The following is a 20,183-nucleotide window of genomic DNA, read 5'->3' on the forward strand; positions in this document are numbered from 1 at the left end:
GTGTCCTGGGAAAACAGTATAAGATGGCCCAAGTCCTTGGGCCCCTGCATCCATGTGGGAGACCTGGAAGAAGCTCCTGGCTCTGGCTCTCTGGCTCACTCTCTCTCTCTCTCTCTGTAACTGACTTTCAAATAAAGAAATGAAATCTTTAAAGATATATATATATATGGGGCCGGCGCTGTGGCGCATCAGCTTAATGCCCTGGCTAGAAGCGCTGGCATCCCATATGGGCGCCAGTTCAAGACCCGGCTGCTCCACTTCCGATCCAGCTAAACAGTAAACAGTACAAACCCCTGACATCTAAAGAAGGCTTCTCAAAATACAACAGATAAAAGGCAGGGGAAACAGGAAAAGAGAAAAGGAAACAGCACCTATCAGACCTGAGGAATAATTCCACTTTGAAAATCACTTTACAGGGCTGGGACTGTGGTGCTGTGGGTTAACGCCCTGGCCTGAAGTGCCGGCATTCCATATGGGCGCTGGTTCTAGTCCCAGCTTCTCCTCTTCCAATCTAGCTTTCTGCTATGGCCTGGGATAGCAGTAGAAGATGGCCCAAGTCCTTGGGCGCCTGCACCCATGTGGGAGACCCAGAAGAAGCTCCTGGCTTCGGATTGGTCCAGATCCGGACACTATGGCCAATTGGGGATTGAATCAGTGGATGGAAGACCTCTCTCTCTCTCTCTCTCTGACTCTCCTCTCTCTGTGTAACTCTGACTTTCAAATAAATAAATAATCTTAAAAAAAAAAAAAAGGAAAGGAAATCACTTTACAAACAAAAATGGCAGGGACCAACACTGTGATGTAACAGGTTAAGCCACCACCAGCAATGCTAGCATGCCATATAAACGCCGCTTTCTGTCTCAGCTGTTCCACTTCTGATCCAGTGCCCACTAATGGCCTAAGAAAAGCACTAGAGGTTGGCCTAAGTCTTTGGATCCCTGCCTCTCACATGGGACACCTGGATGAAGCTCCTGGCTTCAGCCTGACCCATCCCTGGCCACTGGCCATCTGGGGAAAGAACCAACAGATGGAAGATTTCTGTGACTGTCTCTCCTCTCTCTATAAATACCTATCTTGCAACTTAGTAAATCTTTAAAAAATTAATCAGAAAATAAATAAAATAAAATACAAATGACAGACAAACTGACCCAATGGAGGGGCCACATTTTTTAGGGTGGGGAAAATTCTAGGCAGAAGAATGGCAAGAGCAAAAGCAAAGTGTCATCAAAGGGTCAAGCAGATCAGAAATCACGGAGCTCAGCAGCGGATGATGTGGTGCAGCAGGTTAACCAGCTGCCTCCAACACCAGCATCCCATCTGAGCTCCAATTCAAGGCCAGGCTACTCCACTTCTGATTTAACTCCCTGTTTATGCTCCTGGGAAAGCAGCACGGGATGGTCCAAGTGTGTGGGACTCCACAAGCCATGTGAGAGACATGGATAATGTTACAGGCTCCTGGTTTCAGCTTGGCTTAACTCCAACCATTGTGGCCATAAGGGAGTGAACCAGTGGATGAAAGATCGCTCTCTCTCCCTATCTATTTCTCTGTAACTCTGCCTTTCAAATAAATACATATTTAAAAGAAAGAAATCACAGCATAGCAAGTAATGAGTTGAACGGTGACTTAGCAGCATAGGTGGGTCTGCAAAAGAGAAAAGTGGAGATCACAAGATTGGTGTTTGGACAGGATGTCATCTGGTTTTTTGCCACATATTTTTTTTAAGATTTACTTTTATTTATTTGAAAGGCAGAGTTACAGAGAAAAAGATCCTACATCCGCTGGTTAACTCCCCAAATGGCCACCAAGGCCAGGTCTGGGCCAGGGTGAATCCAAGAGCTTCTTCTAGGTTTCTTATGTGGGTGCAGGAGCCCAAGTATTTGGGCATCCTCCACTGTTTTCGCAGGCACATCAGCAGGAATCTGAATCAGAAGTGGAGCAGCCAGGACTCAAACCAGCACACACAAAGGATGCCAGTGTCACAGGCGGCAGCTTTACCTGCTATGCCAAAACGCCAGCCTCCATCATCTGTTCTTTATTTTAGACACAGCACAAACCAGCAATGTCCAACAGAACTCCTTATAATTTCAACTGTTTAATTAAGTATAAATAACTACATGGGCTAGTGGCTGCCATATTGGAAAGTAAAGAAAAGTTTTGTGCTAAAGATGACAAATGAATTACACTTTTTTTTTTTTTTTAAAGTGGATGAACCCAAGGTTTGTGTTCTGCACAAGAAATTAAGGCAGCACTTGAGATGCCCAAATCCCACATAGGAGAGTCTGAGCTCAAGTCCAGATACTCCAATTATGATCCAGCTTCCTACTAATGCACACCCTGAAAGAACCCATGGCTAAACGGGTTGGGTCCCTGTCACCTACACTGGAGACCCAGATTGAGTTCTAGATTCATCAGCCTGACCCAGCCTCAACTGCTGGGTTGAGAGTGAAATCAGTGGAAGGGAGATGTGCTAGTTTCTTTTCTCTCAAATAAATGAAGAAATAAACAATGTATTTTAGGGCATAGATATTTGGCTGAGAAGTTAAATCACCACTTGGGATCCCTCATCCCACACTGGAGGTGCCTGGTTTGAGACCAGGCTCCTCTACTTCCAATTTACCTTTCCGCTATTGTACATCTTGGAAGGCAACAGACGACAGCTAAAACACCTGAGTCTCCGCTACCTGGCCTAACTAGGTCCTGGCTATTATATGGATCTGGAGATGGAAGATCTGTCTCTAGCTCTATGAAGTAAAAAAATAAAAAAGAATCCCCACAACTAACATTATAAACAAAAATAAAAATAAATAAGGGGTAGGCATGGTGGCACAATAAGTTGAGCCATCACCTGGGATACCTGCATCCCATATTGAAGTGCTTGGTTCAAGTCCCAGATATTCTGTGCTTCTAGATCCAGCTTCCTGCTAACATGCATGAGATCAGTGGATGATGGCTCAAGTACCTGGGTCCTTCCCATATACACGGGAGACACAGATGGAGTTCCTGCTCCTGACTTCAGACTGGCCCAGTCCTGGCTGTTCCAGGCTTTTGGGGAATGAATCATCAGAAGTATGACGCCTGTCTTTCTCTATCACTCTGTTTTTCAAATAAATAAATCGTTGAAATAAATAAAAGTAAAAAAGTGATATACCAAGAAAACTTACAAAAAAAAAAAAAAAAAAAAAAAACAAACAGTGGTGAAATAATGGCAATGTGGCAATGAAATTTCTGGCCAAGAAAGCACACAGAGGATGGTAACTGACTCTGCTAATCTAGAGAAGCAAAATGACAATGACTATTCAGAGGGAACCAGAGAACAACGAACTATGTCTCAAAGAACCACACCTCAATATTGATCTGCACCGGTTATGTAAAGTGGATTGCCGAGAACAGATGTAATCTGTTCAGTTGGGGCGGGGGCTGTGGCACACTGGGCTGAGCTGCTGGTTGACACCCACACCCCTATCAGAGAGCAGCTTTGAGTCTCAGACATCCTACTTCTGACCCTACTTACTGCTAATGTGCCTGGGAAAGCAGAAAATGGCCCAAGTATTGGGGTCCCTGCTACCCACTTCTGAGACCAGGATGGATTATCTGACTTTCTGGCTTGTGGTTGGACCACTTCAAGCCATAATTGCAATCTGAGGCATTGAACCTATAGATGGAACCTGACTCACCCTCTCTGTCAATCTGCCTCTCATATTTCCCCGTTCCTCACTGCAGCCTTTTTTTTTTTTTTTTTTTTTTTTTTTTTTTTTTTTGACAGGCAGAGTGGACAGTGAGAGAGAGAGAGAGAGAGAGACAGAGAGAAAGGTCTTCGTTTTGCCGTTGGTTCACCCTCCAATGGCCGCCACCCACGCTGATCCGATGGCAGGAGCCAGGTACTACTTATCCTGGTCTCCCATGGGGTGCAGGGCCCAAGGACTTGGGCCATCCTCCACTGCACTCCCTGGCCACGGCAGAGAGCTGGCCTGGAAGAGGGGCAACCGGGACAGAATCCGGCGCCCCGACCGGGACTAGAACCCGGTGTGCCGGCGCCGCAAGGTGGAGGATTAGCCTAGTGAGCTGCGGCGCCGGCCCCTTACTGCAGCCTTTCAAATGAATGTTATATATCCATTTATATATATATTATATATATATATATATATATACACACACACATATCTTTTTATTATTATTATTTGAAAGGCAGAGTTAGAGAGAGAAAGTGAGAAACAGCAAGAGATCTTCTATCCACAGGTTCACTCCCCAGATGACCACAATAGCCAGCACTGGACCAGGACAAAGACAGGAGCCAGGAGCTTCATCTGGGTCTTCCATGTGGGTGGAAAGGCCGAACATTTGGACCATCTTCTGCTGCTTTTCCAGGCCATTGCCAGGGAGGTGGATCACAAGTGGAGCAGCCAGGACCTGAATTGATACTCATATGGGACACTGATGTGGCAGGTGACAGCTTTATCTACAGCATGCCCTAATGCCAGGCCCAATGAATCAATCTTAAAAATGATTCAATACAATCTGTTCAGCAGGGTGACTTCCTTCTCCAATGGGCTCTATATATCATCAAAAAAGTATACACATGGCCAGGGACAGTGCAACAAATAAAAAACAATGGACACGGAGACGTGTTCATAGACAAAATGTTGACTGTGAATCCAGCCTTTTCTTCCTGTGAGGTTCTCAGAAAGGGACATGCCCTACAGGAAGAACGTTGAAGGAATACTCCCCGGGAATCCAAACAAGCTCACACACAACACGCTCTGCCCCATCATGCAGACTGCTGAACATTAGCTGATACATATCAACAGTAAGAAAGAGTCATCACCACCACAGATCCTACAGACATGAAAAAGACAACACAGAATTATGTAAAAACTCATGCCAGTAAAATCCGAGATGAAACAGACAAATTCGTTGACCTATACAAATCAAGAGAAGAAACAGAAAGCCTGGCTAGCCATTTACCAATTATATATATTGAATTTGCAACTATAATCCTTGAGAGATAGAACACTCCTGGCCCAGCTGGCTCACCATTGAACGCTAAGATCCGTTTTAAACCAAATTGAGGAGCCGGCGCCGTGGAGCAGTGGGTTAATCCTCTGCCTGCGGCACTGGCATCTCACATGGGCACCAGTTCTACTCTCGGCTGCTCCTCTTCCAATCCAGCTTTCTGCAATGGCCTGGGAAAGCAGCAGAACATGGGAGACAAGGAAGAAACACCTGGCTCCTGGCTTCAGATCGGTGCAGCTCCAGATGTCGCAGCCATCTGGGGAGTGAACCGACCGACGGAAGACCTCTCTGTCTGTAACTCTACCTCTCAAATAAAATTTTTAAAATAAATAAAATAACCAAATCAAAGGCCAATCCACACAAATGTCCTCAGAAAACAGATGAAGTGAGGCTGGCAGTGATTAAGCAGAGGTAAAATTATATTGCACAGTAGCAAGGAAATGACTAATGCTGAATCCAGTCTAGACCATCAAGGAGGTTCAATCTATGGAAGAAAACATCTAACAGATGTTCAATTTATCTCTCTGAGGTACATATAAGTAAGAATCATTTAATAAGTAGTTAAGATATAGAGCAGAAAGCTCAGGTCTGAAAGTCACCTTCAGAGTAACAGCAAAAATTAACAGACTCAGGGCTGATGTGGTACAGCAGGTTAAACTGCCACTTGTGATGCTGGCATCCCAAATGGGTGCCGGTTCAAGTCCCAGATGCTCTACTTCCAATCTAGCTCCCTGTAAGTATAACGGAGAAAGCAGTGGATGATGGCCAGAGTGCTTGGGTTCCTGCTACCCACATGGGAAACTTACATGGGGTTAAAGGCTCCTGGCTTCAGCCTGGCCAAGCCCCAGTTGTTGCAGCCAATTGGGGAGTAAGCCAGCAGATGGAAGAGACCTCTCCCTCCTTCCACCCCACAGACACATCTCCCATAACTCTGCCTTTCAAATAATAGTTCACAAAAAATTATTGCAGAGGGAGGGTGCCAACGGCAGCATTTTAGTGTAGAAGGTTAAACCTCCACCTGCGCTGGTACCCCATATGGTTGCTGGTTCGAGTCCCAGTGCTCCACTTCTGATTCAGCTCCTAATAGAGCACCTGGGAAAGTGCTTGGGCCTCTGCACCAACATGGGAGACCCAGAAGAAGCTCATGGTTCCTGACTTCAGCCTGGCCCAGCACTTGCCATTGTGGCCATTTGGGGAGTCAACTAACAAGGAAGATCTTTCTGTCTCTCCTTCTATTTCTGCCTTTTAAATAAATAAATCTTAAGAGGGGGGATGGATTACAGATGCCAGTGGTGTGGTATTCCAGATAAGCCACCACCTACAGTGCTGGCATCCCATATGGGTGCTGGTTTGAGTCTCACATCCTGATCCAGCTTGCTGCTAATGTATCTGGGAAAGCAGCAAAAGATGGCTCAAGTTCTTGGGCACCCTAAACCCACACAGGAGAGCCAGATGAAGCTCCTGGCTTCAGACTGGCTCAGGTGCAGCTGTTGTGGCCATTTGGAAAGTGAACCAGTAGATGAAATACCTCTCTCTGTGTCTCTCCCTCCTATTCTCTCTCTTAAAAAAAGAGGGGGGGGGGGAGAGGGAGGGGGAGGAGAGAGAGAGGATTATGACTAATCAGTGAAACTGAAAAGCATTCCATAAGGATGTATATGATGAGCCAGCCTACAGAAGGCAACTGGCTGTACAGATATGCCTTACTAAAAAGCTGTCCAACTTAAGGCCAGACATATAGGAGCTAAAGTAGGGCAAAGATATGAAAAGGGAAAAACAGTGTACTTATTTAGGAGGACTGGACTGGTCCTCAAAACTTCCTGCTGAAGCAATATGAAGAATGAAATCATGGGGGAGGGACACAGAGAGATACAATTGGGCCAGGACACGGTTCTTTTCCTGAATGTTTAGGTGAAGGCAACGGTGGAAAGGTAAAAGGTGAAGAAAGCTCCATCTAATTCAAGATATGTCCCAATACCCATCCTGGGATTTGAGTGTCGCATTCCAGGGAAAGCAGCAAAACCTTAGAAAAGATCACTTAATTAACAATACACTTGGGTTGCCTACATTGTCTTGATGTTTTCAACCGATTATGTGCTTATCTTAATAAAGCAAGATTACTTATCTCAAACACAGTTAAGATTTCAGATGACTGCATGCAGATTCAGTAATACAGAACTACCACAGGGATGGGAATTTAGCCTAGAGGATAAGACACTGGTCACGATGCCCATGTCTCATATGGCAGTACCCATGCTGGATACCCGGCACCAGTGCTGATTCCAGCTTCCTAAGAATGTGCATTCTAGAAAGGCAACAAGTGGATGGGTTACTGCTACCCAGCTGGAAGACTTGGTCTGAGTTCCGGCTTCTGGCTCCAACCTGACCAGCCCTAGATATTCCTGGCATTTGGAAAGTTAACAAGCAGATGGGAAATTTGTCTCTGTATATCCATCTCTCTCTTGTGACCTCTCAAATGAATAAAAATTAGGAAAAAAAATTACCTTGATATCATTGTTTCCTTGGCTCTCCAAAACCCTTAAAACTGAAGCCTGCCTATACCTTTCTGAGAACAGTATTTGCAGAAGGATGTGGAACACTCACTGTCTCACATGTGTATGTGTGTGTACACACACATGTGCTCTTAATATGGCAAGGTTGTGTATTTTACTCCCATGATTATTAACTACCAGTATTGATAAGGAAAACAAAAGTTACTTTTTAAAAAATTCAATTACAGGGGTTGGTACTGTGGCTTAGCAGGTAATGCTGCTGCCTGTGACAATGGTATTCCATATGGGCATGCGTTCATGTCTCAGCTGCTCCACTTCCCACCCAGTTCTCTGCTAATGGCCTGGGAAAGCAGTGGAAGATGGCCCAAGTGTTTGGGCCCCTGCCACCAACATGGGAGACCTGGATGAAGTTCCTTGGTCTAGCCCAGCCCTCCCCACTGGGGCAGTGAACCAGCTGATGGAACTGAACCAGTGGATGAAAGATATCTCTCTTCTGCTTCTGACTTTCAAATAAGTCAATAAATCTTTTTTTAAAATAGTAAATAAAAAATAAATAAGTCCAATTAGAAACTCTGGACACACAGAGGTACTGAATTGAAATTCCAAGATACCATGTCATATTCTAAAATAATTAAATGAACATAGAACTCCATATATGCGAACTTTGTTCCCTAACATTTATCATAAAAAATTTCAAACATAGATAAGTGGAATGAAATGTATGTTAAGCATTCATATTCTATCACAACTTTTTTTTCTGTATTTGCTTCTTACTTTTGTAACCATCTATCTTACACACCCTCAACTGTTATTTTTGTTGCTGCTGCTGATGCATTTCAAATTAAGTTTGCAGAAATTAGTGAATTTCAGTACTACAGCCAAGTACTTATTTAGTAGGTTTAGTTTTAGGGTAAAACATGCCTACACGGACACAAATGCAAAGGTATCATTGAGTGAGTTTTAACAAACACATCCTCATATAATCCAGATTCCTATCATGATAGAGAACAATACCATCACAACAGAAAAACTCCTTGATGTACACTGATTTTAATTACACAAGCAATGCAGACATGATCTAGGTAGAAGGGCTGATCCCAGTTTGTTCACAGTGGTTTGGAGGGGACTTCAGATGTACCAGTGGTATTTTAATTTTATGCAAGGAAAATGTGAGCTTGTTCAAAGAGTGATCAAGAAACATAAAAATAACAAACCGTGGAATTAGCCTAACCTAGTACACTTTTTCCTTTAAAGTCTCCTAACATTCAAGACATATTTGCATATCTCAACTTGAGAGAAGGCCAATGACAGTCAGACACATAGCTAGCAAACCTGTGCAGCTAATGAGCCTCTTGAAGGGCAAAACCTAACCACTGACAAAGGGATCTGGTTCCCTGATTTAGAATCCAGTACTGCTTACAAACGCTGGGTAGAGTGCCTCTGATCTTAAAACACTACAGCTAATGGTGACATGGTGTTTCCTCCAGTCAGGGAACAGGAGTCAGTGCAGTAGAAGAGGAGGACACAGAACATGCCAAGACTTGTATGGGGTCACACCTTGCAGGAGTATGTGGTGCCGCAGCCAGACTACTTCCACTACACAGAACTGGGGCGCCACTGCATGCATCTGTGCTGCAGAGGCCCACTTCAGCCAAATGTAGCAGGTCACAAGGATTCTAAAAAGCTTACCTAATTTCCATATGAAAAGCGTTATCTAAAAAGCAGAATTTACCAACCCACACACTAACTTCCAAATGGCCTATCTGAGAGAAGAAACATGAAACACAGCTTACCGTGACTGTTCCAGCGGAGGCTAAATCCGATGGATTCACAGAGCTTTGGTATGCGATCCTGTTGTGCACAGAACTCTGGTCATAGGAGGAAGACGTTGTTACTGGACTAGTGGAGCTCAGGGACGAGCTGGTCAGATTGGAGGAGGTAATGACTGAAGTTGTATAGGTGGAGTTCTGTACTGCACTGGTCATTGGTAAAGAGGTATTCAAAGGATCACTAAGAGCAAAAGGTATTAGACACAAATTTATGTCACTTCACATAATTTCATAAAATAGGACTACATCATTTGATTGTTGTAGTCTAAATTAAAAATACAACTATAAATGTATACTATTACATGATTTAAAATTTTTATTTAACTTATTTACTTTAGAGGCAGAGAGAGACAGAAAGAGACACAGAGAGAGATTCCCCCATCCACAAGCCCACTCCTCAAATGATGGTAACAGATGGGGCTGGAACAGAACTGGGCTAGGGCTAAAGACAGGAAGCAAGAACTCAATCCAGTTCTCCCATATATGGTGGCAGTAGTTCAACTACTGGAGCCATCACTGCTGCCTCTTTAAGATTCTGTAAGGAATTCTATAAGGAAGTCAGCTGTCTGACTATATTTTAAAAAGGGAATTCAAGGCCGGCGCCGCGGCTCACTAGGCTAATCCTCCGCCTTGCACACCGGGTTCTAGTTCCAGTCGGGGTGCCAGATTCTGTCCCGGTTGCCCCTCTTCCAGGCCAGCTCTCTGCTGTGGCCCGGGAGTGTAGTGGAGGATGGCCCAATTGCTTGGGCCCTGCACCCCATGGAAGACCAGGATAAGTACCTGGTTCCTGCCATCGGATCAGCGCGGTGCGCCAGCCGTGGCGGCCATTGGAGTGTGAACCAACGGCAAAGGAAGACCTTTCTCTCTCTCTCTCTCTCTCTCACTGTCCACTCTGCCTGTCAAAAAAAAAAAAAAGAGAGAGAGAGTAATAAAAAAGAGAACTCAAACATCAAGTGTAGAATGTGGAAAATTATTAAAAACTCAAATATGAGATTTTCTACTTATAAAATATTCCACTGAAAGACAACTGATATTACAAAACTGTGTAGAAATTGGACCCTTCAAATATTACTTGTAAATGCTGAAGCCACATACAAAACAAGTTTGGTATTCCTGAAATGATTACATATAAGAGTTATGGCATCATCCAGCAATGCTACTCCTTAGAATATAGCCAAAAGACTGGGAAGCACACAAGACATGTAACAGAGTGACCGAAGAGAAGGAACACATGTCTACCAACTAATGAATCAGCAAGCAAAATCTCACGTATTCCCACAAGGACATTTAAACATGGGCGAATCTTGGAAATGTTATTAAGAATTCAGACACAAAAGACCTAATACTACATGATTCTCAGTGTCCAGGATAGGGAAAAGATGGATTACTGGCCCGCAAAGAATTGGGGTCTGCTCCAGCTATGGGGTATGGGGCTTCTTTTGAGGGTGATGGAAAAAATGTTTTCGAATTAAACAGGATGTACTGTCTCCACAGGGTAGTTTTTTAGAGCAGTGGCAAGTTGTATACCTTAAAGACTTTGAATATAAGCTGATGGGAATCTGATTACTGTTTTCACTGCTTGGAGCTGATCCAAATTCGGAGAGAGAGGGTTCCGATCCAAACTCCAGGGCTCCAAACTGAACATTTAAACCTGTGACATCTGCGGAGCCAGGCATTTCCACCGCAGAAGCAGGAATCTGTAAAAGCAAAACTGTCATGTGAGAAACAAGGATCAGGAATTCTGCATCATAGAGACCTACAAGACAACCCAGCCCGCAGCTGGGTTACCTGGGCAACACTGACCCCCCCCAAAAAAAGGTGGGGGTAGAATGAGAGATGGAAAGGAAGGGAAAAGGAACAGTACTTTTTTTTTTTTTTTGACAGGCAGAGTGGACAGTGAGAGAGAGAAACAGAGAGAAAGGTCTTCCTTTTGCTGTTGGTTCACCCTCCAATGGCTGCCGCGGCCGGCGCACCGCGCTGATCCGATGGCAGGAGCCAGGAGCCAGGTGCTTTTCCTGGTCTCCCATGGGGTGCAGGGCCCAAGCACCTGGGCCATCCTCCACTGCACTCCCTGGCCACAACAGAGAGCTGGCCTGGAAGAGGGGCAACTGGGACAGAATCCGGAGCCCCAACCAGGACTAGAATCCAGTGTGCCGGCGCAGCTAGGCGGAGGATTAGCCTAGTGAGCCGCGGCGCCGGCCCGGAACAGTACTTTTTAAAAGAAGAGTGAGGAGAAAAGAATGAAGAAAAACTAAAAGTTAACAGAGGAATGGTCAGTATTAATGCACAGCTTTGGGGGGGGGGTGCAGCGGCAAAGGCTCCAGGAGGGAAGAGTAGGCATCCAGTTTACTCTATTTCCAGGACACACCACTTAGAAAAGCATTACCTGGTCGAGGAACCACACACCCTCCATACACAGCATACAGCAAAGTACACAACAGATGTGTATTAACCAGCTGGTTAATCAAGTCTACTTTGAATTAAGGTGTCAGGCTCTTGGTACAAACCCATTTCTTCTGATATTAAGCCAGCAACTCAGAAATGGAGAAATCCTCAAACAGTGGTAAGCAAGACTTGAAAAACACTGCATCATAGTTTGAGAATTGATGTTCCAACAAAAAACAAGATGCTACAGTGAATCCACCTTTGGGATTGTGGCCTCATCACGAAAGCCCACCTTAGACGCTGGAGGTATCCGCCGCTTAGGCAGTTTGATGTGTTTGGGCTGCGGCTGGTGGGCAGACACGGCAATATTTTCCACAGTCAGGCTGGGAAGTTGCAACAGTTTGTTCACAGTGGAGGTGTTGTCTCCTGGCACGGATTCTCGGAGTTTTGCCTGAGAAGGAAAGGACTCCAAACCAGGAGGAGGAGCAGGGACAGCCTGGGTCTGGTGCTGCTGTCGCTGGCTCAACTGGCTAAGGACTGGGGATGGCTCAGGCTGAGATTTGAAGTCTATGAAATATGTAAAGAAAATAACAGCAATAATTAATTATTTGGCACAAGAGCTTCAAACTCCATTTCCCCTCATCACTGGTCACAACAGGGCTTCAGCACAACCAGTTTCTCAAAATCATCTTCCAGCTGAATCTCTTTATGGATCATAAACTATGCAAATCTGCTATATGGTAAATGAAGGGTGCCTGGATATGTTTGCACTTTATTTCTTATGCAAAGATACAGATTATGCTTTATAGACCACTTGGAGGAACTGTTAACAAAAAATCTTGAGGTACTAAATATGTTGGAATAATAAACGAGAATTACATATTTATTGTTTTATGGATTTTATACATATCTTTAAAAAATCTGTTATTAACTTTTTCCTAAGTAAAACACAAGGCAAAAAAGTTATGGCAAATGGAATGAAAGAATAAGTTCATTTTGGTGAAAAATTTAACCCATGCACATAAAAGGTTTTCAAATGCATGGAAAATACGTATATGAAGAATTTCAATGATTTGAGCTGTTGTTGCAGGAGTGGGCATTTCGGTACACTTGATTAAGCCACTGCTTGGGATAAGCACATCCCATACAGGAGTGCTGGGGATCGAGTTCCACCTCCACGTAGCTTGCAGCTTCCTACTAAAGCACCTGGAAGGTAGCAGTGATGGCTCAATATCTGGGTACCTGTGACTCACATGGGAGACCTGATTAGACATGCTAGCTTCCTGCCTTTGGCTCGATCCAGTCCCAGCTGCTGTGGGAATTTGGGTAATGAATCAGCAAATATAAGTTATCTTTTTCTGTCTTTCAAATACATAAATAATTTTTAGAAGTTCTTCTAGAATAAATTTTATTCCATTTTCCATTAATTTTTTTTTGATGTGCATCCATATGCTATCATAAAATCCAAAAGGTACAAAAACGTATATGGTTCCATAGCCTCCCCACACTTGCTTCACAAAAGCAAACACTACTCAGTTTTCTGAATATCTTCAGATCATGTGTCAAACATACAGACACACACACAGTACCTTATTTTCTAATAAATCATTTCATTTTCAGACTGCTATGAATTAATATACAAATGACTACTTTCTTCCTGTTCATTACAAAATAGAAATTTTTAAAGTATTTATTAATAGGTATTTTTAAGTACACTTATTAATAAGCTTTTTAAGTTTTCTAACCTCTTAACACAAAGTAATGAATATAGTTCTACATACAACATTTTGTTCAAGTAGAAGTACATCTGTAGGATCAATAGCCGTTAACAGAGTTGCTGGTTCACAGAGTAAATTTTAAATTTTGACTAACACTTCAAAACTGCTATCTAAAGATATAACCTTTAAATTATTATTTATGTATTTGAAAGAGAGGGTTCTCTCAAATAAACCCAATGGCCCTGGCACCAAAACAGGGAGCCAGGAACTCAACTGAGGTCTCCCACATAGATGACAGGGACCCTGCCACCCAGGGTCTGTGTTAGCAGGAAGCTGGAATTAGGAGTCATAACCAGGTATTAAACATAGGTACATGTTCCAGTGCGGGATCCAAGTATCCTAACCAGCATCTTAACTGCTAGGCCAAACAATTGCCTCAGAACACATCCTTTTAATATACTCAATACCAAACTTTACCTTTCTAGGTTTGATTGGTAGAAAATGGTATAAATGAAAAGCAAGGAGACGGCGCTGTGGCTTAGTGGTAAAGCCTCATCCTACAATGCTGGCATCCCATATGGGCACTGGTTCGAGACCCGGCTGCTCCACTTTCAATCCAGCTCTCTGCTATGGCCTGGGAAAGTAGCAAAAGAAGGCCCAAGTGCTTGGGCCCTTGCACCCACGTGGGAGACCTGCAAGAGCTCCTGGCTCCTGGCTTCAGATCAGTGCAGCTCCAGCCATTGCAGGCATCTGGGGAGTGAACCAGCAGATGGAAGACTTCTCTCTTTCTCTAACTCTTGCTTTCAAATAAATAAATCTTTTAAAAAAAGAAAACAAATGCAAGACATAATGATAAAAATGTGCATGAGCATCACTTCACACACTGGAGCATTATTTTCTTATGGGAGTCACCTGTATCTCTTTTGGCTGTATTTTTCTTTGGTTTTACCTGCCTGTTAATCTCTTTTTTAGTACTTCCTTTTATATTAAGGAAATTAACTCTTTGTACATGATATGAGTTTCAAGTCTTTTTTTTTTTTTGGACAGGCAGAGCGGACAGTGAGAGAGAGAGACAGAAAGGTCTTCCTTTGCCGTTGGTTCACCCTCCAGTGGCCGCTGCGGCCGGCGTACCATGCTGATCTGAAGCAAGGAGCCAGGTGCTTCTCCTGGTCTCCCATGGGGTGCAGGGCCCAACCACTTGGGCCATCCTCCACTGCACTCCCTGGCCACAGAAGAGAGCTGGCCTGGAAGAGGGGCAAGTGGGACAGAATCCAGTGCCCCGACCGGGACTAGAACCCGGTGTGCCGGCGCCGCAAGGCGGAGGATTAGCTTAGTGAGCCGCGGCGCCGGCCGAGTTTCAAGTCTTTTTCCTTAAGTTGTCTCATCTACCTTTTGATCTGGTTATGCTATTTCCTGCCAAATCAAGAAAAATTCCTCTCACATAGACATTATAGGAATGCTTATGTGTAATTTTTTTCTACCATCTTTCTAGATTCATTATTTATGTTTAATTGATGCATCTGGCACTTTGGTGAAGGGATACAACTTCACTCTCCCACCAGACATCTGATTACAATAACCCACTTTTTCACCACTGATTTCAACTGCCACGTCCATCATAAAGGACAGCAGTGGGTAATCTTTTTCTGTAAATGTCATTTACAGAGTTTTATTTTAGTAGTTGAAGGCCAGCTGCCAGCAATGACTCAACTTTGCCTGTGCAGTTGAAAGTACCCAGACACTGGGTACTTAGGCTGGATTTCAACAAAACTTAATTTACAAAAAATAAAGGCAGACTCAAATTAAATCCATTTGTGAACATGATATTAGAGGCATGTATCAAAAAGAAGTGCTTTATAACATAGGAATAGTGTGCCTATCCTAAAACTCAGTAGTGCATGTATAAAAAAAAGTTAGCACTATTGGCCAGCTGGCCCTCAGATGGTAGCCTGGGAACAGGGACTGATGGCACGTGCTATAAAAGGCTGCAAACACACAAACCAGTAAGAACTGCTCACTCTCTGGAATGTCTGTACATATAATGTGATTTATACTCAACATCTGCTTTCCTCTTTAGAGCCTGTACATCTGTTATGTACTAGATTCATTATTCCTTATAATATAAAAGGAGGCAGAGGTTATCTACACATGTAGTCCACAATAAAAGCACTGTGTGTGGGGTCTCTCAAGGTGTTTCCTTGGTAGATACTATTCAAACCTAGAAGGAGACTCAGGTACTTTCAACACTATAAGCCATTTCACTCAGCAGAGAAATACATACTTCCAGGTGTTTGCATATACCCTAAACACAACCAGCCCAACACATCAATTCTATGTAATGTGACCCCTGAAATTCCATAATTTAATGTAGTATCTGAGCAACTGTTGGGGAACAGTGGTTTAATGTCATACTTTCTGTGGGACTTCGCTTTAGAACAAATCCAGCTCACACATTCTGACTTTACAAGGCAAACCACAGAAAAATAGGCAGAGTTTGACCAAATATTGTGGATAAATGCAAGTTAAAGAATGAGAAAAAAAATCACAAAAGTAGGATTTGAAATGTTATCCACATTCAAACCTTTGTCGTCACCTTACTCTAACAGAGCTCAGGAAATTTTGTGAACGCATTGCCTCCAAGTGTTGTATACTCATACTCACATGTTTCTGACATACTTTGGCACAGCTGTTCAAGGAATGAACTATTTTACTATTACTATTAATAAAAACCACCACAACCATTACCATTACAAATGATAATAAATCAAAGCACATATTACATGAGGGTGTTTCAAATAGTGGAAAAATGGAATTACAAAGAGTTTATATTGGTGGGCTACTGAGAGCATTTGGGGAGTAGATGGAAGATCTCTATCAGCCTGCCTTTCAAATAAATAAACAATTCTTTTAAAAAACATTTTTATTGGGGCCAGTGCTGTGGCATAGTAGGTTAAGCCGCTACCTGTGGCACCAGCATCCCATATGGGTGACGACTGGTGTCCCAGCTGCTCCTCATCTGATCCAGCTCTCTGCTAATGGCCTGGGAAAGTAGAAGATGGCCCCAAGTGCTTGGGCCCCTGCACCCATGTAGGAGACGTGGAAGAAGCTCCAGGCTTCAATCAGCCCAGCTCTGGCCAATGAAGCCATTTGGGGAGTGAATCAAAGGATGGAAGACCTCTCAGTCGGTAACTCTGCCTCTCAAAGAAAATTTTTATTCAAAATCTATACTCATTTTTAATTCCATTTCCATGAACTCTTTGAAGTACCCTCTTACAAGAATAATATAAATATGTAAAAATGTCTTTACATAAAAAAATTTAAAAAGAAATATGTCTGAACAAACTCTACATTTGAGAATACAAGTCAACACACACTGATGCTTAGCATGGCTTCAGTAGGCAAAAACGGCATAGAAAATGTATACTTACCAAAATGACTAAGGACGGAGGGCTGGGATGCTGAAGGCTTGAGGTCCCAAGAAGTAGTAGTTGTGGGGGTACTCGCACTATTCTGCTGTGAACTTGGGGTGGTGGTAAACTGGCCCAAACTTGGAACTTTCAACTGGTCCAAGATCTGGGAGCTAGTGATGTTCCCCATTTTGGATGGTGCAAGCTCTCCAAATCCTGAGCCAAGAACGGATGACTTGAATGGGAAATTAAAAAAAAAAACAAATTCTCAGCAATATAAAGAATTTCCAACATACTCTTTACTTAAAAAAAGAAAAAGATTTAATCTATTTATTTGAAAGGCAGGGTTACAGAGGGAGGAGGGGAGAGAAGGAGAGAGAGAGTACAAGCGAGAGTGTGCCAAGAGAGACGGAGACAGAGATCTTCCATCTGCTGATTCACTCCCCAAATGGACACAACAGCCGAGGCTAGGTCAAGCCAAAGCCAGGAGACTGAACTCCATTGGGTTTCCCACATGGATGGCAAGGGCCAAAGAACTCGGGCATCTTCTGCTGCTTTCCTGGGCGCATTTGCAGGGAGCTGGATTGAAAGCAGAGCAGCAATGGGGCCAGTGCCATGCTCAGTAGGTTAATCCAGCTTCCTGCAAATGTACCTGGGAAGGCAGCAGAACATGGCCCAATTGTTTGGTCCACACCAGACATGTAGAACATGGAGTTCCTGGGTTCCAGCTTCTGCCTAGCCCAGACCTGGCCATCTGGGGGTGAGGCAAGTGATGGTTTCCCAGAAGATGCTTCCCATCTTCCTCTAATCCATCAGCTAGTTTTATCAAATACATTATCTGTATGTTTACAACACCATGAAATTCCTGAGTCAATGACTACAGCCATGCCTAAAATGCCACTTAGTATAGGGCCTCTCAATGTCTCCTACAAATTTAAATCAATGGAGAACTTTTAAATAAGCATGTTCACATACAAATGCATACACATATACAAACACACACAGGGACCAAATTCCCATCTCAAAGATTCTCACTCATTTTGTCTTGAGGCTATCCTAAGTATTATTATTGCTACTACTACCATCATTACTGTTGTTGCAATTTACTATGTTCCCTAATGGTTATAAAGTGCTGTAGAGTGGAAAACCATCACCCTAGTACAGTGTTAAACAGTCAATTTGCACTCCAGTTTCTCAAGGTGTAACACACATGAAGGTCACTAAAAATCCAAGCACTGGAATGCTGGGTTGGTACTGTGTTGAAGTCAACATGTGGAATGCCAGCATGCCACTCCCGAGAGCCTGGCTGAGAGTCCCAGCTAGTCCACTTGTGATTCAGCACAATAATTAATTATCACTGCCTTTGTTTGGCAGGAGGCAGTTTGGCCCCAGTTAAGATAATGATTCCCACATCCCATGTCACAGTGCCTACAGTCAAGTCCCAGTTCTGCTCCTGATTCTAGCTCCCTGCTAATGCACACCCTGAGAAGAACTTCATGTTGGCTCAGGTATTTGGGTCCCTGCTACACACACAGGAGACCTAGATTGAGTTCCAGGCTCCCAGTTTCAACCCTGACCCAATCCCAGCAGTTGTGGTCATCTGGGAAGTGAACCAGCCACAGGAGCTCTCTCTCTGCTTCTCAAATAAATACAATTTTTCAAAAGAACTCAAGTGATACCCATGAACTCAGTGCCAGGCTGAGAGTCAGCGAGGACTTCACAGCTTTACACCAGTAGGAGATAGAAACACAGAAGAGAACAACAGTGGTTCACTCAAAACACAAAGGTTCTAGTTATTGGGCCTTTCTTTTCAAAACAGAGATGGCAGCATGCCCATTTCAAGCACTGACACCAACTCAAACAACAATGACACTAAACATGCTAAGCCCCAAGCCCACAATGTGACATGACTGCATGGAGAAGACAGTAAGAAAAAATACACATTTTCTTTTATTTCAAATTGTATTCATCTGAAAGGCAGAGAAGCTGAGAGGGAGACAGAGACCAACACAGAGATCTTCCATTACTAGTTTAGTCTCCAAAGGACCCACAACAGCAGCAGCTGGATCTCCCACATGTGTGGCAGGGACCAAGGTACTTGAACCTACCAGGGTTCATATTAGTAGGAAGCTGGAATCAAGCAGAACCAAGACTTGAATCTAGGCACTCAGACCCAAGATGCAGAATTTCCAAGTAGCTTTTTAAATCGTTTTTTAAAGTTTTAACTATTACATGGAGAGGGAGAAGGTGAGCTCTCCCATCTGCTGCTTCGCTCTCCAAATGACCACAGTGGCCAGGGCTGGGATTCCATCCAGGCCTTCCATGTAGATGCTTGGGCCATATTTCCACATTAGCAGGGAGTTGCATCAGAAAAAAGCAGCCGAGATGCAAACCAGCAACCATACGGGATGCTAGCATCGTATGTGGCAGCTTTACCCACTGTGCCACAACATCAGCCTTCACAAGTAGCATCTTAACCATCATAGCATACACCCAACCTTAAGTCTGTAAATTCACTTTTCTCAGGGTACAGCAAACAATTTGACCCAGGTAGGGAAGAACATTCTATTTCTCAACAATACATTTCAGATAAAAACAAATAAACAAAAAGTCAAAATAATCATCACTAGTGAAAATACAGGTCTGTGTTCACAGCCCTTTCAATCTCCTCTCGGGCAGTCTGAACTTCCTAAAGTTAAGCAGGGATTTCATGTAACCATTATACAACTAGATTCTATCATAAACTACACTCCGGCAGTCTGCCTTCACACCCTTCAGTAATATATTTCTCAAAGTTCTTTCTGACAGCAGAAAGTCAGTCTCAAATATACAGCACTAGATGACACTGTTTCAAGGAAACACATGGGACTTCATTACATCATTAGTATTTAAAAAAAATGTCCAATTTTACAGAATAACAAAAATATGTAAAAAATGTAAACACAAAGTCAGATTTGGAAAGAACTATTTTTGCATGATTTGCAGCAAGCCAAATTACTTGCATTTGCGTTTAAATAAACTGAAACAAAAGCTTAATGTATTAGGGGCTGATGTTGTAATGCATGTTGTAAGTTATGATTTGCAGCACCAGCATCCCATATCGGCACTGGTTGGGTCCCGGCTGCTCAACTTCTAATCCAGCTCCATGCTAATGCACCTGGGAAAGCATCAGAGCATGGTCCAAGGGCTTCGGCCCCCACATCCATGTGGAAGACCCAGAAGAACTCCAGGTTCCTGGCACCTGCCTGGCCAGCCCTGGTCATAGTAGCTATTTGGAGAGTAAACCAGCAGATGAAATCTCTCTTTCTCTCTGTGCCTCTCCT

The 20,183-nt window shown here is 43.5% G+C and overlaps 1 protein-coding gene across 22 annotated transcripts in view; it reads right to left on the reverse strand.

Moving 5' to 3' along the window:
* Nucleotides 1-20,183, reverse strand: part of UBAP2 (ubiquitin associated protein 2) — a 112,891-nt gene that overhangs the window by 11,391 nt on the left and 81,317 nt on the right. For 14 of the 22 annotated variants that reach the window (XM_089299839.1, XM_070053388.2, XM_051856871.3 and 11 more), the window contains 4 exons: nt 16,882-17,095; nt 12,028-12,302; nt 10,878-11,047; nt 9,315-9,531 (listed from right to left, as the gene is read on the reverse strand). In XM_089299839.1, coding sequence (XP_089155965.1) covers nt 9,315-9,531; nt 10,878-11,047; nt 12,028-12,302; nt 16,882-17,095 — 876 coding nt within the window. The remainder of the gene's footprint in view (nt 1-9,314; nt 9,532-10,877; nt 11,048-12,027; nt 12,303-16,881; nt 17,096-20,183) is intronic. The other 8 variants (XM_089299843.1, XM_089299831.1, XM_070053369.2 and 5 more) reach the window with 1 other exon arrangement.

Source organism: Oryctolagus cuniculus, chromosome 1 (assembly GCF_051225735.1).
Source record: "Oryctolagus cuniculus isolate XC-2025 breed Fujian yellow rabbit chromosome 1, ASM5122573v1, whole genome shotgun sequence".
NCBI lineage: Eukaryota > Metazoa > Chordata > Mammalia > Lagomorpha > Leporidae > Oryctolagus > Oryctolagus cuniculus.